The 27,641-nt window shown below is 48.9% G+C and overlaps 1 protein-coding gene across 1 annotated transcript in view; it reads left to right on the top strand.

Annotated features, from left to right (window-relative positions):
* Window positions 1–27,641, top strand: part of FER1L5 (fer-1 like family member 5) — a 54,108-nt gene that overhangs the window by 6,396 nt on the left and 20,071 nt on the right. Inside the window, exons 7-22 of the mRNA XM_069581935.1 lie at window positions 976–1,104; window positions 3,592–3,654; window positions 4,402–4,452; window positions 7,245–7,275; window positions 7,818–7,933; window positions 8,152–8,275; window positions 8,683–8,735; window positions 9,947–10,015; window positions 13,344–13,387; window positions 13,481–13,563; window positions 13,642–13,736; window positions 14,949–15,077; window positions 18,039–18,216; window positions 25,275–25,399; window positions 26,486–26,586; window positions 27,389–27,566. Of these exons, the coding sequence (XP_069438036.1) occupies window positions 976–1,104; window positions 3,592–3,654; window positions 4,402–4,452; window positions 7,245–7,275; window positions 7,818–7,933; window positions 8,152–8,275; window positions 8,683–8,735; window positions 9,947–10,015; window positions 13,344–13,387; window positions 13,481–13,563; window positions 13,642–13,736; window positions 14,949–15,077; window positions 18,039–18,216; window positions 25,275–25,399; window positions 26,486–26,586; window positions 27,389–27,566 (1,569 nt within the window). The remainder of the gene's footprint in view (window positions 1–975; window positions 1,105–3,591; window positions 3,655–4,401; window positions 4,453–7,244; window positions 7,276–7,817; window positions 7,934–8,151; window positions 8,276–8,682; window positions 8,736–9,946; window positions 10,016–13,343; window positions 13,388–13,480; window positions 13,564–13,641; window positions 13,737–14,948; window positions 15,078–18,038; window positions 18,217–25,274; window positions 25,400–26,485; window positions 26,587–27,388; window positions 27,567–27,641) is intronic.

Below are 27,641 nucleotides of genomic sequence, written 5' to 3'. Positions count from 1 at the left end.
AGTTGATTGATAGTGCTATTCAAATGTATTATGCCATGATGATTTTCTGCCTACCTGTTATGTCAATGGGGAGAAGAGTTTTTCTTTCTTTTTCTTTATACTTCTTGCCTGGAAAATCCCATGGATGGAGGAGCCTGGTAGGCTGCAGTCCATGGGGTCTCGAAGAGTCGTACATGACTGAGCGACTTCACTTTCACTTTTCACTTTCCTGCACTGGAGAAGGAAATGGCAACCCACTCCAGTGTTCTTGCCTGGAGAATCCCAGGGACGGGGGAGCCTGGTGGGCTGCCGTCTCTGGGGTCACACAGAATCAGACACGATTAAAGTGACTTAGCAGCAGCAGCATTGTGAAGATCTGTTGTCAAGGTATAAACAAAAATGTTTATAATCTTTATATGTCCTCTTCATTAACTGGTCCTTTTATCACTATGAAATAAACTTCTTTATCTCTGGTAAAAAAATAAATAATTAAATAAAAATGAATAAAGTGTTCAATTCCGTAAACAGATCACGAGTAGAAAAGACAATATACTGGGACTTCCCTGGTGGTCCAGTGGCTAAGACTCCGCACTCCCAGTGCAGGGGTCCCAGGTTCAATCCCTGGTCGGGGAACTAGACCCACATGCTGCAACTAAAGATCCCACATGCCGTAACTGAGCCTGGATGCAGTCAAATAACTATTTGAAGCAAACAAAACGACACAACAGCAACTGAGAAATGGTGGGCCCTCTTCTGTAACAAGTCCCCCCCACTCAGTAAACCCTGTGTGCACCCGAAATGAAAAGGCAAAGCGGGGGTGACAGTTCGCACAGGAAGAAACAGAGGGAGCCAGGGCCTGCTCAGGGCTTTGGGGCCACTTTCTATCGGCAGTAGATGCTTCTTACCAGAACATATTGTTCTTTCAGAGAAGAGTCCCCCTTGACAAAGAGGAGCCTGGACCCCCAAAGGCAGTTTCCCCTGGTCTCTCCCCTGCAGGTCCGCGTGCAGCTGTTTGAAGCCCGGCAGCTGATGGGCAACGACATCAAGCCAGTGGTGAAGGTGGTCATTGGGGGCCACCAGCACCACTCACGGATCAAGATGGGGAACAACCCTTTCTTCAATGAGGTGGGCGGCCTGTGCCCTTCGGAGCTGACTGGGGGCACTTGGGTCACAGGGGCCAGCTGAGGGCTAGGCATCTCCTGCTGGTAGACGGTAAGCTTACTCCCCGACTCTGCTGCTTTCATCTGTTCGTTCCACAAAACTGGGCACAGATGGTCAAACACCATGGAGACCAGAGCATGTGAACACATACGTGATGACGATGGGGCAAGACTGCAGTGGGCAGGAGTGGGAGGGGACAGAGATCTGGGGAAACGGCAATCTGGGGGGACAGGGCCGGGATGAAGATCTGGGAGGGCCGCTGATACAGCCAGAAAGTGCAGGCCCCGTGTAGAATGATAGCAATCCGGCCCTATCACTTCACGGCAAATAGGAGGGGAAAAGTGGCCGCAGTGACAGACTTTCTTTTCTTGGGCTCCAGAATCACTGCTGATGGTGTCTACCGCCATTAAATTAAAAGACACTTGTTCCTTGGAAGAAGAGCTATGACAAACCCAGACAACTTCATTGTCTCTGTATTAAAAAGCAGAGGCATCACTTTGCTGACAAAAGTTTGTCTAGCTGAAAGCTATGGTTTTTCTAGTAGTCAGGTATGGATATGAGAGTTGGACCATAAAGAAAGCTGAGTGCTGAAGAATTGATGCTTCCAAACTATGGTGCTGGAGAAGACTCTCGAGAATCCTTTGGACTGCAAGAGGATCAAACCAGTCAGTCGTAAAGGAGATGAGTCCTGAATATTCATTGGAAGGACTGATGCTGAAGCTGAAGCTCCGATACTTTGGCCACCTGATGCAAAGAACTGACTCATTGGAAAAGACCCCGATGCTGGGAAAGATTGAAGGCAGGAGGAGAAGGGGACAACAGAGGATGAGATGGTTGGATGACATCACCAACTCCATGGACGGGTTTGAGCAAGCTCTGGTTAAAAAAAAAGCAAACCATAACCTGAATGATTATTTTTTAATTTATTGAAGCATGTTTTATGTACCAGAATATGGTGTTTCTTGGTAAATATTCTGTGCACACTTAACAATAATTTGCATTCTGCCACTGTTGGATCAAATAGGCTATAAATGTCCATCAGGTCACGTTGATTGATTGTTGTTGTTTAGTCTCTAAGTCATGTCCAATTCTTTTGCAACCCCATGGACTGTAGCCCACCAGCCTCCTCTGTTCATGGGATTCTCTAGGCAAGAACACTGGAGTGGGTTGCCACACCTTCTCCAGGGGATCTTCCCAACCCAGGGATGGAACCCAGTCTCCTGCCCTTGTCTGGTGGGTTCTTTACCGCTGAGCCACTGGGAAAGCCAAGTTGATTGATAGTGCTATTCAAATGTATTATGCCATGATGATTTTCTGCCTACCTGTTATGTCAATGGGGAGAAGAGTTTTTCTTTCTTTTTCTTTATACTTCTTGCCTGGAAAATCCCATGGATGGAGGAGCCTGGTAGGCTGCAGTCCATGGGGTCTCGAAGAGTCGTACATGACTGAGCGACTTCACTTTCACTTTTCACTTTCCTGCACTGGAGAAGGAAATGGCAACCCACTCCAGTGTTCTTGCCTGGAGAATCCCAGGGACGGGGGAGCCTGGTGGGCTGCCGTCTCTGGGGTCACATAGAATCAGACACGATTAAAGTGGGACAGGGAAGCCTGGCGTGCTGCTGTCCATGGGGTCACAAAAAGTCGGACACGACCGAGCGACTGAACAATGCTGACTTTGCCGCCGCTGGGGCCTCCCCTCCTGGCATCATGACTGATGCAGTAAGAACTCCACAAATAGGCACTGAATTAATTTGTGACTAGACCACCAAAGAAAAGAGAGAAGCACAGTGGGGACAGGAAACAGAGGGTGGAGAGGGCTCAGAAAAGTCTCCTGCAACCTTGAAGGAGGAGTCTACCAAGGAAAGAGGGACAAGATGGAGAAAGATAATTCAGGAAAAAGGCATTGTGTTCTCAGAGACCCGGAAGGAAGAAACAGTAGGGCCGGTTGGCAAAACTAGACGTGGGTGGAGCTGGGACGGGCGTGGCCGTAGGTAAGCCTGCAAAATGTGCTGGGCCCTCATCTTGGATGGGACTTGAGAGCCATGGAGGGACTCAAGCAGGAGAGTGACAGGGCCAGGTCCGCTCTGAGCGGAGGAGGTTCTGGCTGCAGCAGGGAGTGGAGGTGTGGTGGACAGACAGGGCAATCTAGAAAGAGGCGGACACTTTCGTCTCCATCCCAGGGCAGTTTGATGGGCTCTGAGCTGCTCCCAGGCCCTCCAGGGATCCCCTACACCACCCTTTTCTGGATAAAAAATCGTTTAGGACCTGGCGGGCCTCTGCTTCTGCAAGCAGAGCATGCGGGTGGTAAGGAGCTGAAGGTCACCGAAATGGACAAACGACAGGCAGAAGCCTCTTAGTTGGAGGCTTCAGGCTTGCTCAGTCCCTGGGGGATGGGATGGAGACACATTTCCTACCCTCACCCCCGCCCCCCTCCCATTCTCTCTACTTCAGCTCTTCTTCCAGAATTTTTTTGAGGCTCCCATGAAGTTCTTCGATGAGATTATCTTAATCCAGGTGAGGAGCCAGGCAAGACAGCTTCGCCTTTCTTGCCCCGCCTCAGTTCTGAAAAGTGCTTCCCTCCCCTCCAGCCCCATCCGTAGAGCTAGAGTCACGTCCGATGGTTTTTCTGACCCCAAGGCAGCACCTCTGCCACCTTCCTCACCCTAGCAGCCAGACACCGCCCGATCCATCCATCCATCCATCCATTTATTCGTTCATTCAATGAATGTTATGAAATGCCAAGTGATAGGCCCTGAGCTTAGCTCCAAGGTGAACAAAGCAACCCTTTCCCATGTGCCAGGATTTTCATGCCACCAAAGGACCCCCCAAATGTCCCCTCCAAATGAGACATTCCATTCTCCGACCACAGGGAGCCCAGTAACAATGGGGAACTTGTGTTTATCAAATGCCTCCTCTGTGCCCAGCACAGGGCTAGTGAGAGCAAGGCTTCTCCCTTGGAGAGGTCTTAGGAGACAGCCAAGGCAGGATGCAGAGGAGAAAGCTGAGAGCAAGTGTGCTTTGTGGAGACCGAGGGAATTGACCTCTCGGATCAATTTCCTCATCCTGAAAGTGGGACTGAAAATCTGAACTTCTCAGGGCTCCTCTGAGAATTAAATGAGGAACGCTGCTTGGAAGTGTCCGTCATTAGGAAGTTGAGTCAGTCCCGGAGAGCCCACATGTACCCTGCCGATTCCTCCCATGGGGTTGGGGAAATCAGGGTTAGGGTTGTGAATAACAAATCTTTCTGGGAACTCCCTGCAGGTGATGAATTCCTCAGTGATGAGATTCAATGCAGAGATCGGGAGATTCCAAGTGAGCACTGGATGGAGGAGGAGGTTTGGTGAAATAGTTAGAGACCCACCCAGGGCTACTTGCCCCAGGCTAGGGAAAAGGACTTGGATTTCCAGCTGTGGATCCACCTACCCACTGGGTGATTTAGACAAGTTATTCGGAGCCTTACTTCCTTATCTGTAAAATGGGGATAATAACATACTCAACCCACAGGATTTTTGTGAGGATTAAAGTAAGTAACATTTATGAGAGTGCTGGGTGCCACCTTAACTCCCCCGTACTTAGCATATTTATGGACACAGCTCACATCTCTGTCTCCAGAAATGGAAACAGAGGATCCAAAAGGTCAACCAGGTTGTTGGAAAACCTGGAGAAAGACTGCCCCTGAAGACAGAGTGAAAAGATTTGCTTTGGGAAAGACCCAGGTTGAGAAATGAGGAACGTTCACACAATCATGAAGGGCTAACCAAAAGGTAGGGTTGCCAGGTTAAATCCAGGAGGCCCTGGAAATTTTTAATCTTAAACAACAGGTACTTTTTAAATGTAAGTATGTCCCCAATATTTCATGGCTCTTCATGAAATATTGCTGGGGACCTACGTTTACTAAAAAAAAAGGTCATTATTTATCTGTAATCCTAATTTAAACTGGCATCTGTATTTATATTTGCTAAATCTGGCAACTCTTGGGAAAGGGCCCTACCCTTGGGAAAGGCAAATTTAGGACAAGTCAAAGGAAGGTTTCTTTCTCACAACTTGTAATAAGCATGTGAGTGTTCATAACCTGCCCCTCCCCCAACCAACTCTCAAAGAAGCTGCACAGGCCTAGGAATTAAGAGATTCTGGAATGGTTGGGGATCTCTGAGTTGGGCAGATCTCCTGGAGTAGAAAATGGCCACCCACTCCAGTGCTCTTGCCTGGAGACTCTCTTGAACAACAGAGCCTGGTGGGCTACGGTCCATGGGGTTGCAAAGAGTCTGACATGACTGATTTAAAATGGAAGGTCCGAAACGGCAATTGCTTTGTACCAACCTAAACATTTTGAATCAAATCTCAGACATATCATTATACTTTAAAATATTTCATTACCTGTTTCAAAAACATACAGACTTTATTAAGCATAATTGAATACCATGACGACATCTAAACACCTTTATAATTCTTGGCCAGCACTAAATATCTAGTCAGTGTTCAAACATCCCTAATTGTCTCATGAATCCCTTCTACAGTTTATTCTGATTTGAATAATTATAAATATTCTGATTTGGATCCAAACCAAGTGCACATATTGCAGTTGATTAAAATGTCTTTTTAGGTGTATTTTATTCAGTTGGTCCTGCACCCTAGTTTTCTTTGCATTTCTTTTTCTTTTTTTAATATTTATTTGTTCAGCCGCCTTAGGTCTCAGTTTTGGCACTCAGGATGTTCACTGTGTCGTGCGAGCACTTTCAGAGTAGCTTGCAGACTCTCATTGTGATACGAGGGCTCAGTAGTTGTGGCTCATGGGCTCGGTTGCCCCATGGCACATGAGATCTTAGTTCCCCAACCAGGGATCAAACCTGTGTTCCCTGTATTGTAAGGCGGATTCTTAAGCACTGGATTGCTAGGGAAGTCTGGCCGTTTATTTCTTGAAGCAACTGTATAGTTTGTCCTGCAGAGTTTTCCCTCAGCCTGGATTTTGCTGACTGTACCTCCAGCGGCTCACATCTCATGATCCTCCGCCCAGGTATTTGCTATCTAGAGGCTGGATCAGACTTAGGTCAATTATTTGGCAAGATGACATCACCTACAGGCACAGAATGACTGCCGGTCTCTTTCTTTGTTGTTAACAGCTATTGATGATCACTGCCTAGATCTATTGCCCGTTAGAGGTGAATAAGTTTTGTTTCGGTTTGTTTTCTTCCAGCTTTATTGAGATATAATTGACATACAATAATATATAAACATTTTAAATGTATAATTTGATACATTTTTGAAACCATTGTATTTGAAACCATTATCACAATCAAGGTGATGAACATAGTGACTTTCCTGGTGGTCCACTGGTTAAGACTCGGCACTTCCATTGCAGGGAATGCAGGTTAGATCCCTAGTTGGAGAGCTAGGATTCCACATGCTTCACTGTCAAAAAACCAAACCCAAAACTGAAGCAGTGTTGTTGCAAATTCAGTAAAGACCTTAAAAGTGGTCCACATCAAAACAAACAAACAGAACATCTATCTCCCAGGGAAAGAGGAAAACCCCTAGTCAGTTGGCCAGCTCCTCAACTGTCCTCTTCCCCAGGATGGGATAAACACTTTCCTCCACACAGGCATAGGGAAGAACAAGGCTGTGTCTGTTAGCAGTGCTGGTGGTGATCAAGGGTCCTTTCAATCCAAACCTTACTTACTAGTTGTTAAGATTTGGGGCTCTTGGCTCAAATTCAACATTTGCCTCTGTAGAGTAGAGATTACAATGGGCCAACTTCCAGGTTGCTGTAAAGATGGAAGGAGCTAGGGCGGGACAAGTCCATGAGAGCCGACTCATTGGGAAAGACCCTGATGCTGGGAAAGACTGAGGGCAAGAGGAGAAGGGGGCAGCAGAGGCTGAGATGATTAGATAGCTTCATTGCCTCAATGGACATAAGTTTGAGCAAACTTTGGGCGATAGTGAAGGACCCGGAAGCCTGGCATGCTGCAGTTTCATGGGGTCACAAACAGTCAGACACGACTTAGCAATGCGACAACAAAGTACATGAATTGTCATCAAGTTGGTTGGTCATTACAAATCTTGGCTGGAGACCCTAACGAATCCTTTCTCTACTCCTGTGTTTTCAGACAGATATTGGGTTCATCTACAACTGTCCAGGTAGGTAACCGTTGTTGGAAATATGAGTGTCTTCTGGGAAAAACCAGTCAGCTGCTGAAACCATCTCACAATTCCTGTGTATTCAACACACGGTGGGGGGGTAGGGTGTGAGTTATTTTCTGTACTTGACAACATTTCACTGTACTTCACGGCTTTTGCTTAATGATACTGTGCTTTACGGGTTCCCCAACGGTTCCTCGGGTAAAGAATCCGCCTGCCAGTGCAGGAGGTGCAGTTTTGATCCCTGGGTTGGGAAGATTCCCTGGAGTAGGAAATGGCTTCCCACTCCAGTATTCTTGCCTGGAAAATTGCATGGACAGAGGAGCCTGGCGGGCTACAGTCCAAAGGGTTGCAAAGAGTCGGACACAACTGAATGGCTAAGCACAAAGAAGTGAGTCCCATTTCCCTCTGCCCCTGGGTGGAAACCAGAATATATGAGAGACTTTCCCACACACCTGCGCCCACTGCAGAAGCAAAGACTGGTTCCAGGGAAGACAGGGGGAACTGGAGGCTCGTCTCCCACAGGCCCTCTGCCTCTCCAGGTCACACACTCCTGAGGAAATGGCTTGGCCTCTGCCAGCCAAACGAACCCAACAGTGGTGTGAGAGGCTACCTGAAAGTCACCATCTGTGCCCTCGGTGTGGGAGACCAGGCCCCGGTGAGGCTGCCCCCCGACACCTCAGGAACACTTCTTACCCTGGCTGCTTCCGTGGGTGACCGCCCCCCAGCCCGCAAGCAGCCGCTGCTCTTCACATGCTTTCCTCTGTCCACTGTGTCACTCCCAGGCTGCCCACCCCCACCCCAACCAGCCAGCCAAATCTGGTGGCCTGTGACCTCCTTGTGACTCTAACCCTATCAGCTCTCTGGTCTCTCCAGGTCGATAAAAAACTGATCTATAGGGTTGAGGACACGGACACCCGGATCTTCAAGTCGTCGGTGGTGCCCATCAGCATAGCCTACTTACAGTTCTTCATCTACTGTGCCGAGGACCTCCACCTCAGTCAGTCGGGGCGGGGGAGGGAGTGGCCCTGAGTTTCCCTACCGGGGACCACCTTGGTTTCTCACTGGGCTCCCCAGTTCCATTTTGACCTGAAGATTTGGGGTGGGGAGAGGGGGAGACTGAAACCCACTGAGAATGGTTTTATGAAGGCGCCTTTAAAATGGGCCACGTGCCCCTGACCTGTCCTTAATGCCCATAGTCCAGGTTCCTTGTGCCAGCCCCCACCCCCGTTGTGTGCCAGGGCACACGGTGGCTCAGGGGAACAGAGTGAAAGTGGGAGGGGTCTGCCCAGGGGGCACGAAACAATTATGAGGGAGGGTCTTCATTAGGAGGTCCTGTCTCTTCTCCATCTCTTCCTCCTGAAAAAATAATGCTGCCGCAGAAATCTTGTAACTTCTTATTCTTAGAGAAACACTACTCTGTGAGTCCTGCGTTGGAGGTGGAACTAATTGGGGAAAAGGTAAGCATAACAACGATCTGAAGCTTAGAGACACTGGCACCTAGAAAAAAATAGCAAGGAGGAAACGACTGGGTCGGAGGCCAGGATGCCAGGAGTCACGTCCCATTTATGAGCGATGAGATCTCGTGGGACTAGGGAGGGTCTCTGTGAAGGTGGAGGCTGTGGCTTAGTCGGCCCGTGTCCCAGAGCTGTACCCAGTGCCTTGAGGGGAGAAGATGCCCACCGAAAACCAAACATCGAAATGCACGGATGAGTGGACCAGTGAACGAGACGAGTCCCCAAGTGCCCCCATTGAAACTGGCACTGAGCCCCTTGAACCTCAGTCTCTGCATCTAGACATGGGAGGTTCTGGGCCAGGGCAACATTCCCTGAAGCTCTCCAAACACACAGTAGCATTTTCCAAAGTGTGCTGATGGATGTCATGGGCAAAAGAAAAAATAAAGGACCCTGTCTTCAAATTTGGGGAATTCTGGGCTGAAATGAAGTAGATTTGTCTCAAGATTCATCGAGCATCGTTTCTACCATATCTTACCTGTTAGAAGAAGTCATTAAATCTAGCCCAGACAAATGGGGAGGGAGATTAGTGTCCACCTTTTGAAGGGGAGCGTACCAAAGAGTGTGTGGACGTATTTTAAGAGCACCATACTGAGTACCTATTTCCCAGTGAGTGGTTTGGTACTCTGGAAATAGGTGAGATACTGTTGGGTGGGAGAGGCACACAGATTTTCAGAAATGTTAATATTTCTATATTTTTCTTAGAGTGTATGAAAAAGTTTAACCAGTCCAATTAACCCTTGATTTTACCGACATGATTGCTCAGAATAAGGCTAGGGTTAAAAATTAAGTCAAGTGATACTTTGAAAAGGAGTATGCCATCAATATCATTGTTGCTGACTTTTTGTTGGAATTTTAGAATTTCTCTAACAAAAGCAACATGTTTGCACTCATAATAGAGTTAGTAACCCTCTATTTCAAAGTTAAATCAATTGAAAGCTGATTTGAGGGAAAATGTGAAGGAGTCTGGATCTAGATAGCTACTCAAAGGACTGAAGTTGTAGCTGATGAGAAGTTGTCAAAGTGTCTTTGGACCAGGGACTCCCATGACCAGCTCTGTGCTGCAATCAGGGTCCACCCATGGGCTGGACCAGAAGGGCTGGGAGGTGAGGCCAGTGGAGGGAGGCTGGACTGATATTTCCTTGGGATATTCCCAGCTCAAGACAAATGTGCAGACCCAAACCGAGAGCCCAATATGGAACCAGATCCTGACCTTCCGGATTCAGGTATTGCTTTTTCATCACGCTTTCTCTTCCTCACCCCCCCCCCCCCACAAACTGAAGGGGTCTTTGTAAAGGGCATGAGATGGAAGTTAGGGGTGGGAGGGGCAAGGGGTTCTGCTTTATAGGGGCACGAGGAAGCCCAGGACATATGAGAGTGAACCTTACTTGAAATGAATGGGGGACTTCCCTGGTGGTCCAGTGGTTAGGACTCCACGCTTTCACTGCTGATGGTCTGGGTTCGATTCCTCATCAGGGAAGGAAGATCCTGCAAGTGCAAGCTGTGCTGTGAAGCCAAAAATAAAGGGAAACCAATAAATGACCCAGATTTCAACTAGTGATCAAGTTCAGGTTAGAAAAAAAGTGAAATGAATGGGCCCTAAGACTAAATTTTCCAGAGAGCTTAAACATGCCCTTTCAGTTAAAAAAAAAAAAACTTTCAAGACTCATTCTAAATTGTACTATGCATTTTCTTATCTTCTAAGCAAAGTGCCCTGAATATAATTATATATCTTTGTTGATGGCTTTAGAGGCACTACAAGAGCATAGTTATGTACTGGGATATGTGCAGTGTGGGGCTGTTTGTTACTATATAAATGATCTCAACATGGTGGGGCTTTTAGTCTGATTTCTACAGCTTTTTAGCCCTTCTCAGTCACCTGTCAGCAGTGTGGATGCCAGTTTTCTCCAAGCCCTGAGAGAGCTTTGACTGACTTTTGACTCCATGCCAGGCTTGTAAAAACTGTGTGTGAAATAAGAGTCAGCAATCTGAGAGAGGACTCGAGCACCCTGGTGTGAGTGTGTAGAACTTTGTGTGGCACTCGCTTGGCCACCCAGAGAGTGTTTCGCTGCCCTTAAACCTTACATTGGAAAAGCCCCTGATGCTGGGAAAGACTGAAGGCAGGAGAGAGGGTGGCAGAGGGAACCCGGCGCGCTGCGGTCCCTGGGGTCACAAAGAGCTGGACGCCGCTCAGCGACTCAACACCACCGCCACCACCAACTTACCTTACGTTTGTGTGATGTGGCGTTAGCAAAGGAGATTCCCCTCTGCCTTTCTGTGGCCCCTTCGCCCTGCTTCTCCCAGAAGCGTCTCCATCTACCTCTCTGTGAGTCAGCATTTTTAACCATTTCTCTCCATCCCTAGCTTCTTGGGTGATTCTCTAGACTCTTAAAGAAGGACCTAGTCCTTCCTGCGCCCTTGCTCTCTCCCCCTGTGCTGGCTGTGATGAGGCTCAGGACAGGAATCCTCGGATGCTCTGTGGATGCTCAGGCCTTGGACGTCCTCTCTCATGTTCAGCTTCCTCCGGGCTCAGAAAACAGTGGGGAAGGGGCAGGCCTCCCCATCCCTGAAAAAGGCCTTCCCATGTTTGAAGATGTCCAAATACCCCCAGACTCTCACCCATTTCCTGTAGATGCAGTCTCTCTCTAGAGCTGGGGCTGTTTGGGGGGCGGCCTGACCATTGCAGGCAGTTCAGTCACTAAGTCGTGTCCAACTCTTTGCAGCCCCATAGCCTGTAGCCCACCAGGCTCCTCTCTCCATGGGTTCTCCAGGCAAGAATACTGGAGTGGGCTGCCATGCCCCTCCTCCAGGAGATCTTCCTGACCCAGGGATCGAACCTGGGTCTCCTGCATTGCAGGCAGTCTCCTGCATGGCAGGCAAATTCTTTACCAACTGGACCACCAGAGAAGCCCTTGTGCCTGTCGCCAGGCTTCTGGACCTCCCTGTGAAGTGGCAAGATGACCACCTGCACAGTCAGTGGCATCTGAGACCAGCTGGTCAGGGCCCGAGCAAGGCAGGCTGCAGGGGGCACTGCTGACAATGGTCTGTTCCAGTTAGCAGTTCCGGGGCCCGCAGACAGGAGGGGAATCAAAACAAAGAACTGGGAAAGGGGAAGAGAATTCTCAAAGATGGATGAAAATATGGTTCCACCAATTTGTAGGGTTGGGTGCTTTGGAAGACCTGGGTGCCCAAGGGCCCCCCTCTCTCCACTTCCAGTGTCCTTCCTTAAGCAGGGTGATCTCATGGCTTACTAAGCAGCTGCTCAGTGGGAAAGCCCTTTCTCTTTATATGTATTTTAAAATATTTGTTTATTTGTCCACACTGGATCTTAGTTGTGGCATGCGGGATCTAGTACCCTGACCAGGGGTTGAGCCCGGGCCCCCTGCATCAGGAGCATGGAGTCCTAGCCACTGGGCCACCAGGGAAGTCCCTGGAAAGGCCTTTATTTCCCCTGCTCCCCTGACCCTCAGCCTCCACGGCAAGGGGCAAAGGACAAGGGGAGTGGAGAACAGAGGACCCCCCAGCCACGCCCCAAGAACAAGGGATGTGCGAGGATGCAGGGCCCAGTCAGGCCTCAACCCCAACAGCTGTGTTTTCTACATCGACTTTTTGTTTTTATAATTGAGGACAGAGCAGAGATAAGACTCAGAAGCTTGGGTTCCATCCTGATTCTGTCCCTCTCTGGGCCTCAGTCCCCCTCAGTCAAGGACAGTCATACCTTGCTGGGTTATGGCAGAGTGGGCAGGGCTCTGCACAGCACACAGGAACTTCAGGAATGTGGCCTCTCTGTGCCTCGGCGTTCCTGGCTGAAAATGGGAATGATTACAGCTCCTGGCTTCTGGAGTTGTTGGGGGTGGGGGTAAGGGTCACTGAGGTGATCCGCAGAGACTTTCAGGACAGTCTGGGGACAATGGAAACCCTCCCCAGAGTGGCAGCTATTGTTACTCCCTGAAGAGACAGATGTCCTGCTGTTTAGAGATGAACTGCCGGGGAATTCTGTGGTGGTCCAGCAGTTGGGACTCTGTGCTGTCACTGCTTCGGGCCCTGGGTTCAATCCCTGGTTGGGGAACTAAGATCTGACAAGCCACCCTGAGTGGCCAAAAAAAATTTTTTTTAATTTAAATAGTAAATAAAGGTTAACTGCTAAATGTGAGGAAGTCTTTCAAGGCCCACAACGTCCCCGTGAGATGGCTTGGTAAACCTGCCTCCAGACTGAAGGGCCATGTAAGGACCGCAGTCATGGACTCCACAGTTGGGTAGACCCACACCTTGCGGACCCTGGAGCTGATACAATGAGGGACCATGTTTAAGAATGAGAATATAAAATGATTGTGGGACACAGTTCAAGGCCTTCCCCAGGCCCTTGCAAAGGGCCTATACAGTGGGGAGCCCCCAGCTAAAGGTCTGTAAGCCTCAGTGGTCAGTCCCTCTGGGCTCCCTGGTAACAAAGCCAAACCTTGACCCAGACTCAGGACTTCCCAACTGCTCCCAGTCTCAGCAAAGACCAGGCCATCTGGGCAGGCACCCACTGCCCCTCTCACTTGCCCTTTGCAGCTTCCCTGCCTCTCCAGCTACGTCAAGTTCAGAGTCTTGGACTGGTGAGCAACTGGGTGGAGACCGGAAAACCCAGCAGGGGGGAAGACATCAGAACCGGGCTGGGGACTCCACCTGCAGGGTGTGTTTCTCTCCAGCCCCAAGAACAGGTGCAATGATGAGATCGGGACGGTCAGCCTGTCCCTCAACCAGATCTCGTCCACTGGAGCTGAAATAGAAGGCAAGCAAGCCCCCCATGCCCTGCCTCCTGCACCGCTCCCACCCAGGCCCGCCCTCTCTCACCCCTTTCCCCTTGCAGGAATGTACTCTGGTTTCCTACCCTGCTTTGGCCCCAGCTTCTTGACTCTCCGTGGGGGTAAAAAGGCCCCTTTCAGGATGAAGGAAGAAGACCCTGTAAGCTTCTTATGTTGGCTCTAGGGAATAGTGGAGGTGAAATCAACCACGTGTCAGGCACCAGGGCCTGGGAGATGCCGGGGGAGGGCCAGGCCCTGGTTTCTGTCCATGACGCTCCAGTAGAGGACTCGAAGCCTGTACACAAAGGGCCACATAAGCCAGGGGCATGTGCTGTGACCCAAGAAAGGAGCAGATGGAGTGCTCTGGGCATTCACTAAGGAAGGGGCATTGAGATGAGACCTCAGGTAAGAGATTGGGCAGGTGGAAAGGCCATGGGCAGCAAAAGAAGCAGCGCAGGTAAGTGTGGAAAAGCACTGGGTTACTCAACGCTGGTGATAAGGGGGGTGGGATGGATTGGGATTTTGAGATTGGTGTATCTACACTGCCGTGTATGAGTTAGGTAACTAATGAGACCCTATTATATAGCACAGGGAACTCTACCCAGTGCTTTGTGGTAACCTAATTGGGGAGGAAAGCCAGAAAAGAGGGGATATATAGTTTGCCTACAGCATAAAATAATACGATATTGTAAAGCAACCATCCTCCAGTAAAAATTTTTTAAAAAGGGAGAGGATGGCACTAAACACCAGAAAGCCAATTGGCAAAAGAAGAGAATGGGGCTGGGAAGGCCTCTGAGTGAGGAAGAGCCTCGGAAACCAGGACCTCAGTGCCTTTAGGAGCCTCTCCCACACTCACTCCATCTCTCATCTCTGCTGCTCTTTCCTGGGCCTCATTCATTTCTACCACAGTCTGGCCTCCCTGATGGGGACAGGGCCGTGGTAGCCTCTAACTGGGAAGGCCAAGCAAGCATTCTAATTGGCCTTCCTGGGTCATGTGTGCTCCCCTTGGACCAATCACTGTTGCCAAGGGGGCAGGGCCTCTCCTGATTGGCCAGCCTGGGATAATTTAATAGTTACCACAGGCCCCTCCAAGCTAAAAGAGTTTACAGGACCAGGGCACTTTTGGTGGGCCTGGAGATAGAATGAATGAAAAGGAAGAGGAGGCCTCAGGTATGGAAGAGGGCTCAGGGCCCAGAGGTTTCCAGGCATGGCTGTGACTGGAGTTTCTGGAATTCCTCCCTGGGACTGTGGTCAGCCCAAGGCAAAAAGTTACAGAACAACCCTGTCTTTGCCACAGAGGTTTCAGGAAAGACTTTTCCTGCCTTTTCTTCTCTCATTCCTTTTCCTACTGTTTTCCTTCCTGTTACCCTAGAATATTCCCAACATTGTCAAGGACGGTTTAGCTTATCGAGGCCGGGTCTTCCTGGAGTTAATCACCCACGTCAAATCCCGTCAAGAAGCTAAGATGAAGGATCTCTCCCTAGATGTGATCAGCGTAGAGGTAACCACAGGAGACAGGTAACCCAGGAAGAAAGACCCCTTGTACCTGCCTCTAGTCTCCTGTGGGTCCCATCTCTGACACTGCAAGAAGCCCTTGGTCAGGAGTGGAATGCACTTTTTGGATGTATGGGATGTTTCCTCAATCCAGCTGAGTCTTTTTTTAAAGAATTTTTTGATGTGGACCATTTTTAAAGTGTTTATTGAATTTGTATAATATTACTTCTGTTTCACATTTTGATGTTTTGGCCACAGGGCATGTGGGATCTTAGCTCCCACTCAGGGGTTGAACCCACACCCCCTGCATGGGAAAGTGAGGTCTTAACCACTGGACCACCAGGGAAGCCCCTCTACCTGAGTCTTTACTAAGCCCCAGTGGGGGCTTCCTGCTGTGCCAAATCCCAGGAGGTCAAGGGACCCAGTAAAGACAAGGTTTAGATTTAACAGAATCTAGTTAAGGAGAAATGATGTTCTAAGGAGTCTGCATTTCTTCCTGAAGGCCAAGGAGGACCACTGAGGCAGGAAGGGACAGGAGGAGCCATGTCAGAAATAGATATATTGTTGTTCAGTCGCTAAGTTGTATCTGACTCTTTGTGACCCCATGGACTGCAGCACGCCAGGCTTCCCTGTCCATCACTATCTTCTGGAGTTTGCTCAGACTCATGTCCATTGAATTGGTGATGCCACCCAACCTTCTCATCCTCTGTCGCCCCCTTCTCCTCCTGCCCTCAGTCTTTCCCAGCATCAGAGTCTTTTCCAGTGAGCTGGCTCTTCCCATCAGGTGGCCAAAGTATTGGAGCTTCAGCTTCAGCATCAGTCCTTTCAATGAATATTCAGGGTTGATTTCCTTTAGAATTGACTGGTCTGATCTTTTTGTAGTCCAACAGACTCTTGAGAGTCTTCTCCAGCACCGCATTTCAAAAGCATCAGTTCTTTGGAGCTCAGCCTTGTTTATGATCCAACTCTCACATCTGTACATGACTACTGGGAAAACCATAGCTTTAAATGAAAGTAAAATTGGGCCACCCACTTACCCAGGAGAAATGGGGACACAGTCACAGGGGAGGAGAGCTGGAGAGGAGAGAGCTGTCACCAGAGACCCTTTAGAAACAATGATCAAAGTCACTGACCAACAGGACAAAAGAAGTGACGCCAGTACCCATCTTCTGCCTCAGGTGGGGAGGTGGGGTTGGACATCAACATGGGCTCCCTGAAGGAAAAGAAGGTCTGGGGAGATGATTGTGGACTTAAAAAAATATTCACAATCTAAAAGTTGAGAGTTATATTTTATTCGGGGGAATTTTTAGGACTTCAGGCCCTGGAGGCAGCATCTCAACCCCGAGAGAACAGCTCTGAGGAGGCAAGAGGGGAGCCAGGTCATGTAGAACTATTACAACAAAGAGCAGGTGGTCTGAACCTCAAAAGATTATTGTTAAAGGAAAACCAGACATCTCAAGTTAAGGAATTTAGGTACTTTCTGTGTATGGGAAGATGCAAGAGTCTGGCCTCATTCCTTTGATATGCACCTCACCTGTCTGGGGCCGATGTGTCAGTGTTTTCACATCCTGAGTTTCCTCAGGGTTCACCATGGGGAGTGGCTGCAGTCTGGTGGGCGCTAGATGGCAGATAGCCTTTCCTTCCTGAGTTCCCTCAGGGCTCACCAGCTCACCATCAGGGGTGGCTGCAATTACTGATGACTGTGATGTGTTTTGTTTATCAGTATGGCTGGAAATATTCCTTTTATCATGATGAATCCCACCTTTGACCTGTGCTTGTGAGACACCCACGAGGACCGGTCCCTAAGCCTGCTAGACATAGACATTTGTCATCAGCACACCAGGATCTACCCAAGATTATGGAGGAATTGCCCTGGGGGAGTAGATGAAATGAAAGGAGAAGGGACCTGAGGTTGGATCCCGTTGAGAATCACAGCCTATGAGATTGCAGGGAGAAGCGGTGGGTGGAGGGGGGGTCGGTGTTGCAGGGAGATGAAGGAGCTAGCAAAGGGGAGCACTGGGGCAGCCTCTGGAGGGGAGAGTTGCAGAAAGGAGAGAGCAGAACAGTCCGAATGTGGCAGACAGAAACGCTGAGGACCCAAAAGTGTGTGCTGGTAATGAGGAAGGCACCAGCAGCCTTGGGTCAGGAGAGAAGCTGAAGGCGGGAGGGAGCAGTTATTTATGGTGCGTAGAGGCAAGGCTATAGAAAGCTGGCTGCAGGGACTTTCCTGGCAGTCCAGTGGTTAGGACTCCATGCTTCCACTGCAGGGGGCATGGTTCAATTTCTGGTCCTGATCGGGGACCTAAAATCTTGCATGCCATGCAGCACCACCAAAAAAATAAAACTTGGCTGTAAAGTTAAAGGAGACAAGATCAGGTCCTAGATAAATAGGGGCTCAGAGGAGAGAGGGAGGGTTATTTATTAAGGCAGGAGAGATTTGAGTTAGTGAACAGAATGGGAGAATGCAAAAGTAGGGCAGAGGTTGGCAACAGAAATGAGAGCGGGGCTCACGTTACGGACAGAGGACCTGAGGAGGTGGGCTCCTGGTGGGGGGCCGGGGCTTGAGAAAAGCCAAGAGCAGGTGTGTGCGTGTATGCACCCTCTACCACACAGTCCCGCCCACTCAGTCTCATCCAAGGCAGGCGTTTAGACCAGAAGAAGAGGGGTGGGGCGGGCCAATTCAGAGCCTAGACGGACCAGGAGAAGACCTTCCTGCCTGGCTTCAGGAAGAGAAGACCAGGGCTTCTGGGTGGAGGGGCCAGGTGATGGAGGTCATGGGAGGAACTTCCCTTGATCAGCCACCTGAGTGGGAGTCAAGGCAGAATTTCGAGAGGGGCAGGAGTTCAGGGATGGCCTGGCTCACACTGAATGAAAGAAACAGGGCACCTCATGCTTGCCTCCCTGCCTGTCTCTATAGCTTTGTTCATCTCTTGACTCATGCTGGGGATGTTGGGGGTTATTGTTTTAGAAACACCAGAACCGACAGAAGTATGGGCTGTGCGTCATCTTCCTTTCCTGTACCATGATGCCTGACTTTAAGGACCTGATCCAATTTGAAGTCAGCATTGGTCACTATGGAAACAAGACGGACCTGAGTTACAAGCCTCTCGTCTCAACCACACAGTACAGCCCAGCGATATACGATGGTAAGAGTCAGATCCAGCTGAAGGGTAGGGAGAAATCACCGCGTGTCGGGCTCTGGGTTGGCCCGTTTAAGGTTTTTAGCCCAAGGGACATTCGTAGACCTTGTTAACCCACATTAGGCGTGAGGAAAGTGAGCCTCAGGGAGGTAAAGTCACCTGTCAAACAGCTAGTAGGTGGTGAGTCCATACCAAGAGCTGCGACTAGGTTTTGATTTCAAGTCCTTCTCTACCATGCTTTCCACACCACAGCTTCTCAGTCCCATCTTCTTTCCTGCTACTCTGAACCACCCTCATCCAGCCACGCATGGATTAGTTGCATGGTGTGTGAATTGTATTTCCCCCAAAAGAGCTGCCCGCCTTCTATCTATCCATGAATCCACTTATCCATGCATTCATCCATTCAACTGCCAACCATCCACTGTCCCGAACACCCAACCAACCACCCATCCACCCACCCATCTTTTCATCTAATATATGCTCACTGGACACTTTTACTGGACACTGTAAGGTTCCCAAAGTGTGGTCCCTGGGCCAGCAGCATCACCTGGGAACTGATAGAAATGCACATTCTTGGCCTCCCCCCAGATCTATAGAATCTGAAAACAGAACAGCAACCTGTGTTTCAACAAGTTGTCCAGGGAAGGGGCGGCATGCTGAAGTTTGAGGACCATGGCTCTAGACGCTATCTCTTCTCTGTCAGCTTCACCTCTCATCACTCGAGAGCTTTTCTGTGCATCCCACTTGTCTGCCTGTTTTTTTAAGAACAGCTATTTTGGGGAAAATACAATTCACACACCATACAATTAATCCACGCAAAGTATACAATTCAATAGTTTTTAGTATATTCACAGAATTGTGCCATTATCACTGTGATTAGTTTTATATTTTCATCAGTCCAAAAAAGAAACCCTGTACCCACTAGCAGTCATCTGCTATTTCTTCTCTAATTCCCCAACCTTCAGTTCAGTTCAGTTCAGTTGCTCAGTCGTGTCCGACTCTGCGACCCCATGAATCGCAGCATGCCAGGCCTCCCTGTCCATCACCAACTCCCGGGAGTTCACTTAAACTCATGTCCATCGAGTCAGTGATGCCATCCAGCCATCTCATCCTCAGTCGTCCCCTTCTCCTCCTGCCCCCAATCCCTCCCAGCATCAGAGTCTTTTCCAATGAGTCAACTCTTTGCATGAGGTAGCCAAAGTATTGGAGTTTCAGCTTTAGCATCAGACTTTGAATGAACACCCAGGACTGATCTCCTTCAGAATGGACTGGTTGGATCTCCTTGCAGTCCAAGGGACTCTCAAGAGTCTTCTCCAACACCACAGTTCAAAAGCATCAATTCTTCGGTGCTCAGCCTTCTTCACAGTCCAACTCTCACATCCAAACATGACCACAGGAAAAACCATAGCCTTGACTAGACAGACCTTAGTCGGCAAAGTAACGTCTCTGCATTTGAATATGCTATCTAGGTTGGTCATAACGAGTAGTTCAAAACAAATAATAAAATATGAACCCATGAGGTCATACCCAGATTAAAAGGCAGAAAATTTTTTTAGAAAGGAAGAAAATTATCTCAGCATCTTAGAAGCTCTCTGTATGCTCTTCCCAGATCCACTTACCCAAGAAATAACCACAACCCTGAGTCTCATGTTAATCGCATCCTTGCTTCTTTTCGTTATTTTTACCACCTATGCATGCTACCTGAAAGAGCATACTATTTTTGCATTTTTATATAAATGGAAACTTTCAGTCTGTATTCATCTGTTCTGCATTTCTTCTCAATATTAAATTTTTAATTGGTATGTATAACTGAAGTTCATTTTCATATCTGTGTATATTCCATTGTATGATTATGCCACAAGTTAAGTGGTATATGTAGACACTGAGGTTTTATCTTTTATCTACAATAATAATGTTGCTGTGAACATTCTTGTACATATCTGTTGGTCACAAGTGTAAGACTTCCTCTAAATTATATACCCAGGAGTGGAAGAGAAATTCAAAGCAAAAGTAATTATATCCAATTACACTCTAATCAGCGTGGCATGAGAGTTCTGATTACTCTGTGTTCTCACCAGTACTTGACCTTGCCTAGCCTTTTCATTCCTGCCAGTCTGGTGGGTATGTTATAAGATCGTGGTCTACAATTTCCTGATTATAAGTGGAGGTTGAGCAGCTTTTCATATGTTTACAAACATCTGTCTTTCCTCATCTGTAAAAAGTCCATTGAGATCTTTTATCTATTATCCTCAGTTGTCTAACTCTTTGTGACCCCATGGACTATATATAATCCATGGAATTCTCTAGACCAGAATCCTGGAGTGGGTAGCCTTTCCCTTCTCCAGGGGACCTTCCCAACCCAGGGATCGAACCCAGGTGTCCCGCATTGCAGGCTGACTCTTTACCAGCTGAGCCACAAGGGAAGCCCAACTATTAACTATTGGCTCTATTTTTCGTATTGATTTGTACGTTATTTTTTCTGGGAATAATCTTTTGTCAGATGTGAGTATGTTCTAAATATCTTCTCTAGGTTTGAAGCTTTTCATTCTCTTAGTGGTGGCTTTACATTTTTAATTGAGGTATTGTGAAATATAAAATGCACAGACTTTTGGTGAGTTGGATGAATTTTGGCTCAATCAAGTTCATTTGGGTTTTTCTGTAACATCTTATGGAAAACCTCAAACTTTTTGACCAGCCCAATGCATCCACATTTGCATCATGGACAGAAATTTCCATCATCCCACAGAACTGCCACGTGCCTTCTTTCAGGTAATCTCCCCAGCCGCTGGGGGCAATCAGTGCTTCGCTTTCTATCACTATAGATCTGTTCCGCTTGTTCTGCAGCTTCATGTAAAGGAGATCATACACACGGTACCCTTTCTTTTCTTATAGCTTCTTTAGCTCAGCCTAGTGTTTTAGGTGGTGGCTCAGAGGGAAAGAATCCGCCTGCCAACGCAGGAGATGCAGGTTCCAGCCCTAGTCTAGGAGGATCTCCTGGAAGAGGAAATGGCTACGCATTCCAGTATTCTTGCCTGAGAAATCCTGTGGACAGAGAGCCTAGCGGCTACAGTCCGTGGGGTCACAAGAGAGTCGGACATTACTCAGCGACTAAAAAACAGCAACAAGTGTTTTAAATATTCATCTGTGTGGTTGCATATATCATATTTGGCTCTATTTTTTTCTCTGATAGCATTCTGTTATATGACTATGACAGTTTATCCATTCTCCTGTTTATGGACATTTGGATTGATTCAAGTTTTGGAGTATTATGAGCAAAGCTGCTGTAAACATTCTGGTACAAGTCTTTTGGTGGAAATGAGCTTGCACTTCTCTCGGGTAAATAGCAATGGAATTGGTTTTAAAATACCTAACATTTTCCCCAGGTGGTTGTAGCACTTTACATGCTCACAGCAATGTGTTCCCTTGTTCAAAGTCCTTGTCAACTTTCGGTATGGTCAGCCTTTACCATTTGAAACATTCTGATGGGTGTGAAATTGTACCTAATCGTAATTTTTGTTTTTTTGGCCACTCTAAGTGGCTTGTGGGATCTTAGTTTTCTGACCAGGGGCGGGACTTGGCCCCTGCAAGTGAAAGCACCAAATCCTAACCACTGGAGCGCCAGGGAATTCCCCTTCATTTTAATTTCCATTTCTCTAATCACTAATAAAACTGAGCATCTTTTCATGCTCACATATCTTTCTTTAGTGAAGGGGCTGTTCAGGTTTTTGCCTATCTTTCATCCTTTGTCTTTTTATATTATTACATTGCAGGAGTTCTTTTACAAGGATACAATTCCTTTATCAGATAGGTTCTGCTAATATTTTCTTCCTCTCTGTGGTTTATTTATTTATTATTATGGCCAGGTATCTTACTGTGGCTTTAATTTGAATTTCCTTAACATCAAATGACACTGAGCATCTTTTCATATGCTCTTAGCCATTCATGTGTCTTCTTTGTTTATATGTTTAATTCAAGTCTTTGCCCATTTTTTCCATTGGGTTGTTTGTCTTATTATTGAGTTGTAAGAGTCCTTTATATGTTCTGGATACAAATACTTATCAGATATAGGATTTGCAAATAGTCTGTGGCTTGTCTTTTCATTTTTTTAATGGTATCTTTTGAACAGCAAACATTTTCAACTGACGGAAGTTCAGTTTTTTTTTTCTTTCATGGTGTCATGTCTAAGAACTCTGCCCAACTCAAGGTCATAAAGATTTTCTACTTTTTCTTCTAAAAATTTTACAGGTTTCATTCTTACGTTGAGCTGTATGGTTCTTATTTTGGCCCTGGCACAGCATATGGGATCTTAGTTCCCTGATCAGGGATCGAACTCTGACTCCTGCAGTGGAATTGCAGAGTCTTAAGCACTGGACCTCCAGGGAAGGTCCCTATGGTTCCTTCTGAATTATCAATAATTTTCATATGAGTACTCAGTTTTTCAATCATTTGTTAAGAAGATTATCCTTTTTCCAGGTGGGTTTTCTTAAATTGCGTTTTTAAATACTGTTCCATCGTTCAGGGTTTCTACTACTGGGGTCCCATTTATGGGCTTAATTCTCCTTACTTTCTTCTGCATCCGTCTTTTTCTTCTGCATCCGTCATTTTCTCCCTGATCCTTTTTGGCTCTTTATTTCTATCTTATTTTGGCCATTTTTCTTTTTTTTTTCTATGTCTACTTTTGTTTATTTGGCTGCACTGGGTTTTAGTTGCAGCATATGGGATTTTCAGGCTTCATTGAGGTATGCTGAATCTTTAATTGTGGCATGTGGGATCTAGTTCCCTGATCAGGGGTCGAATCCTGGGCCCCCGACGTCGGGAGCACAGAGTATTAGCCGCTGGGCCACCAGGGAGGTCCCCTGGTTGCCCTTCTTATTTCTTTGCCTCCCGCTGGATTGTCTGCTGAGTCTAACCCCTGTTGGGCTTCCTTTCATGCCGTCTTCCTTCCTGTAATGGTTTGGTTTTCTCTTCGATTCCTGTTGTGAGTTTTGCCAGCTCGCCCACCCTCGTCTGAGTCCTGGCTTCGTTCCGGGGGTGTTTCTTAGCTGCGCTCTGCCCCCATCCAGCCGTGGCTCCTGCTGTCTGTCTTGCCGCTCAGCCCCACCCCCTGGTGACTTCTGTCACCCTTCAACCCTCACAGCTCCGCAGGCACCCACAGCTGGTTCTGGCAGCCCTTATGTATATTTTGAGCCTGCAGACTGTATCTGCCTCCTTGTTTTGCTGAAAATGGAGTTCTTTCCCTTCTCCTTGTTGCTTTTGTCTGCTGTCCAGGAGCAGCAGAAGGAAATTGCCATTGAGAGCCCCAGTCCTAGATCTGTTTATTCATCATCCCTGTGATTCACGCAGTGCGAGGGTCTGAAACTGGCGTCCTTCCAACAATTCAGGACAATTATAAGATGCTTTCCCTTTGAAAATGACCTCTTACCCTTCTCTCTTCTAGCTCCTTCTCAAATTTACTCTGTCCTCTGTGGAACTTCTCATGCTGTTCCACACATTTGTAAATCTTCCTTCTGTATTTTTCATCTCTCTGGGCTGCATTCTGCGTAATTTCTTCCAGATCTTCTAGGAAAAGCCGTAGGTACTTATTCTATTAAAAAACTTCTGGCAGCTCCCTCACTCTCTCCCACATCATCCTTCTCCATAGCATTTTCCACCATTGACACACTGTATTTTATATATTTTGTCTTTTTTGATCCCAGTGTTGTTTCTTTTTTATAATTCTTGAATAGACTTTTGATTCAAACATAACATATCTATGGAAAAGTACACAAGCCAAAGTATTCAGCTCAATGAATTATTGCAAAGCAAACATAGCCACATAAAAGCATTCAGACCGTGAAACAAAATCCCAACATCCCAGGGGCCCCTTGAATCTGCCAGCCCCCACCCACACCAAGGGCTGCTGTCCTCCTAACTGACAATTAGTTTTGTCTGGTTTTTAACTTTTTATTTTTTAACCTTTCTTTCGTTTTCTTTTGATTTCTGGATTTAAAAAGATATTTATTTATTTGGCTGTGTCGGGTCTTTGTCGAGACACGTAGGGTCTCTTGTTGTGGTGCAGGGACTCTCTAGTTCCTCCGAGTCATGTGCGATCTTAGTTCCCCCACCAGGGATCAAACCCAAGTCCCCTGCATTGCAAGGCAGATTCTTAACCACTGGACCACAGGGAAATCCCCAACATAGCTTCATAGGGGACGCAATTCAACCTGTTTCACAGGGGTGTCCTGTTGGACCGCCCACCTCAGATGGTGCTCAGCTGTCTCTCCTGACCTCTGGGCCCTGGCAGTTGTCACAGAGAACAGCCAATTCTCCAAGATTTTCCAGAAACTCAGAGGACAAATGTCTACTTTGCTTCCACTTGCCTCACAGACTTTCTGCTTTGACTTTATTTTCGGTTTCCTGTGGATTTTATTTCAACTCAGCAAAATGTTTCAGAAAAAGAATACCATGTGTTTCATCTAGCTTTCCCTGCCCTTGTTTCAATAAGAATCATGGCCAGGGGACCTAGTCTCCCAGGCCCATCACTGGCCTTTGACCACGCCTGCCCCTCCACCCCACTCCTCTGCACCAGCAGGCCCTTTATGTCAGGTGTCTGCTCAGCCTAACCAAACTCTGGGTTTCTGAACCCAGGGCCCACTCCTCCTCTGCCTCCTGACACCCAGAAGGAAGACCCCACCTCAAGGCAGACCTGGGCCTTGGCATCTCGCCTGAGTTAGGGGCACAGGCTCTGGAACTGAATGCCTGCATCACACCACCTGGCTGAGCCATCGCAGGGAAACCACTTCCCATCACTAGCTTGGGTTTTCCCACCTGTGAACTGGGGACTTTGTGAGCCCAAGTGACATGGAGCACCGTGAGGGCCCCGTTAGGCCAGCTGTGCTCATCAAAGCATATCCATCCTGAACTGGCCCTCAGCCTACCCTCCAGCGGGAGGGGTCCAGTTGGGATGCTTTAGCAGATCACCCTGTAGAGGAATGGAATGGCCCAGGGAAGGTCCTCTGAGAGCGGACACGGCAAGGGATGTCCCTCAGACACCCCCTCCCCACACACGTGACTCTGTGTTTCAGGGAACATCTACCATTACGTGCCCTGGTACAACACCAAGCCTGTCGTGGCCGTGACCTCCTTTTGGGAGGACGTCAGCTTCCGTATGAACTGCCTCAACCTCCTCCAACTCACGCGGGATCGCCTGGTGAGTCGTGTGGGCAGGGGAGTGAGGGGGCCAGGGGAGGACCCCTGGTTTTTTGGTTTTTAAATTTGTCTACACCGGGTCTTTGGTTGTAGCATGTGAACTCTTAGTTGCGGCATATGGGATCTAGTTCCCTGATCAAGGATGGAACCCAGGCCACCTGCCTTGGGAGCATGGAGTCTTAGCCACTAGACCACCAGGGAAGTCCCAGGACCCAGGCCATTGATGGGAGATGAGGGAAAATGAGCCACAGCCTTAGGAATCCGGTCACTCCGCTCTCTCACGCATTCCACACCAGTTGAGGTGCCAGACAGAAGCACCAAAGACACGAAGATGCGTAGACCCCAGCAGGGAAGTCGGACATGCAATAGTTAGGGCACAGAGCAGCAGGGCTGCAGTGGAGATTCAGGTGCTAAGAGCCACAGGGGCAGACAGACTCAGGTGGGACGGGTGAGATGAAGAGGGGAGAGTCAGAGGAGCTGTTGGAAAAGATGACATTTAAACAGAGTCTTTCTGGGGTCAGTGGTGGGGGTGCAGAGAAAGGAACACTGGGCAAAGCCGTAGTGATAGGAAGTTCAGGGGTGGCTGGGGTATGGAGGTGATGAGGAAATAAGACCAGCGGAGCTGGGAAGGGTCAGATCACAAAAGGTGATCTGAGGGGGGAAGCCGCTGAGCAGTTTTAGGCAGCAGAGCCCCCTGACTCCCCCACCTTAGATGTGACTTTCTCGCACCAACAGAAGGGAAGCCCGAGGTCAAGACCCTGTGACCCCTTCCCTGTGACCCATGGTCCTGCTACATCCTGGCTTCTTCCTGCCACCCATTTTTTCTGTAGGGTAGTCGGGAGGGAATCCTAGCCTTCAATGGTATGTGACAGCTTTGGATATGGACACCTCCAGGGTACCCCTACGTTCAGTTCAGTCGCTCAGTAGTGTCCGACTCTCTGTGACCATCCATGGACTGCAGCACGCCAGGCTTCCCTGTCTGTCACCAACTCAAAGGTCCCCAAGCCCTGGTTGAAAGCATCCTAGGCCAATCAGCCTGTCCCAGGGGAGCCCCACACTCACACACCGCTTCTCTCCTGCTGGGCAGAAGGCCAATCTGGACACCCTGAAGTCCATGAGGAATCCGAGGGACCCAGCTCTGCTTCCCCAGTGGGAGAGACTGCTGAGGGAGCTGGTGGAAGACTGCAAGTAGGGGCAGGGGGCACCCACCCCTGGGGCTAGGGCTGAGCTAGACCGAGTCCACACAAGGCCTGGGGCGCAGACCAGACCCTGCAGAACAGCTACCCTCCCGCCTCCCTCCCGCACCCCTGCCTCCACAGGAAACATAAGCTCAGATCTCTCTCCAAACAACAGAGCTGCTCCTCTGCCATTCAGGGACCCCCAAAAGGAGAGGAGAGGACCTCTCCTCTCATCACTGTCCCCTCTACATCCACGCCTGATGCTCCTATCAAACCAAGCTTCTCTCCATTGTCCAGACAAGCCCTGCACATCCCAGCCCACACCTTCTCCTCCATCACTCCTCGCCTCAAGGCCCTCGTCAGGCTTCTGCCTGTTCTGGAAGAGCCCTTGTAAGGCTTCTCTTGGGCCTGCAGCCCACTTAGATCACCTCCTCCCTGGGTTTGGTTGGCCCTCCTCTCACAGCTCACACCTCTGTCCACGAGGAGGTCCTGAGCATGGGCCTGGCACACCGTGGGGGCTGGGGGGACCAGAGCAGGAGGTATGGGAACCCAGGGCCAGACCCACAGTGAGCGTGCTTCCTGAGGAGGGCAGGCAGGGCTCCCTACCCCCTCGCCATGCCTGCACTCTGTGTCTGCAGGCCGGTCCACCAGGTCGACCAGCTGTTCCGGCCAACTTGGTCTCAGAGGAGCAGTCAGCTGGGTCAACCAGTAGGGAAAGCTCTCCGGTCCAGGGAGGACACTGAGGGTGGGTGGGTGGTGAGCAGGTGAGATGGGACAGAGACCAGCCCCCACTCCTCCGGTTCTGGCCACAGGCGGCCGCTGCCCTGCATGACCAGTCAGCCCAAAGCCACCGACCTGGACAAGAACAGGTGGAAGCTCCGCCGCCTCCTTCTGCAGGAACTGGCCCAGAAGGCCAAGCAGGCACCCCCCAGGGACATGGTGGCTACTGCAGAGGGCTGGCTGTACCGCCTCAACGCCGTGCTCCCCGAGGTGGGCGCTGGGCGCTCCGGCCGGGAGCAGGCCCTGGTGCTGGCTCCTCAGGCGGGCCTGACGCTCTCGCGCCCG

The sequence above is a fragment of the Ovis canadensis genome, chromosome 3, assembly GCF_042477335.2.
Source record: "Ovis canadensis isolate MfBH-ARS-UI-01 breed Bighorn chromosome 3, ARS-UI_OviCan_v2, whole genome shotgun sequence".
Taxonomy (NCBI): Eukaryota; Metazoa; Chordata; class Mammalia; order Artiodactyla; family Bovidae; genus Ovis; species Ovis canadensis.
Note: the sequence above shows the minus strand (reverse complement) of the source record. Positions and strands in the feature narration are given on the sequence as shown.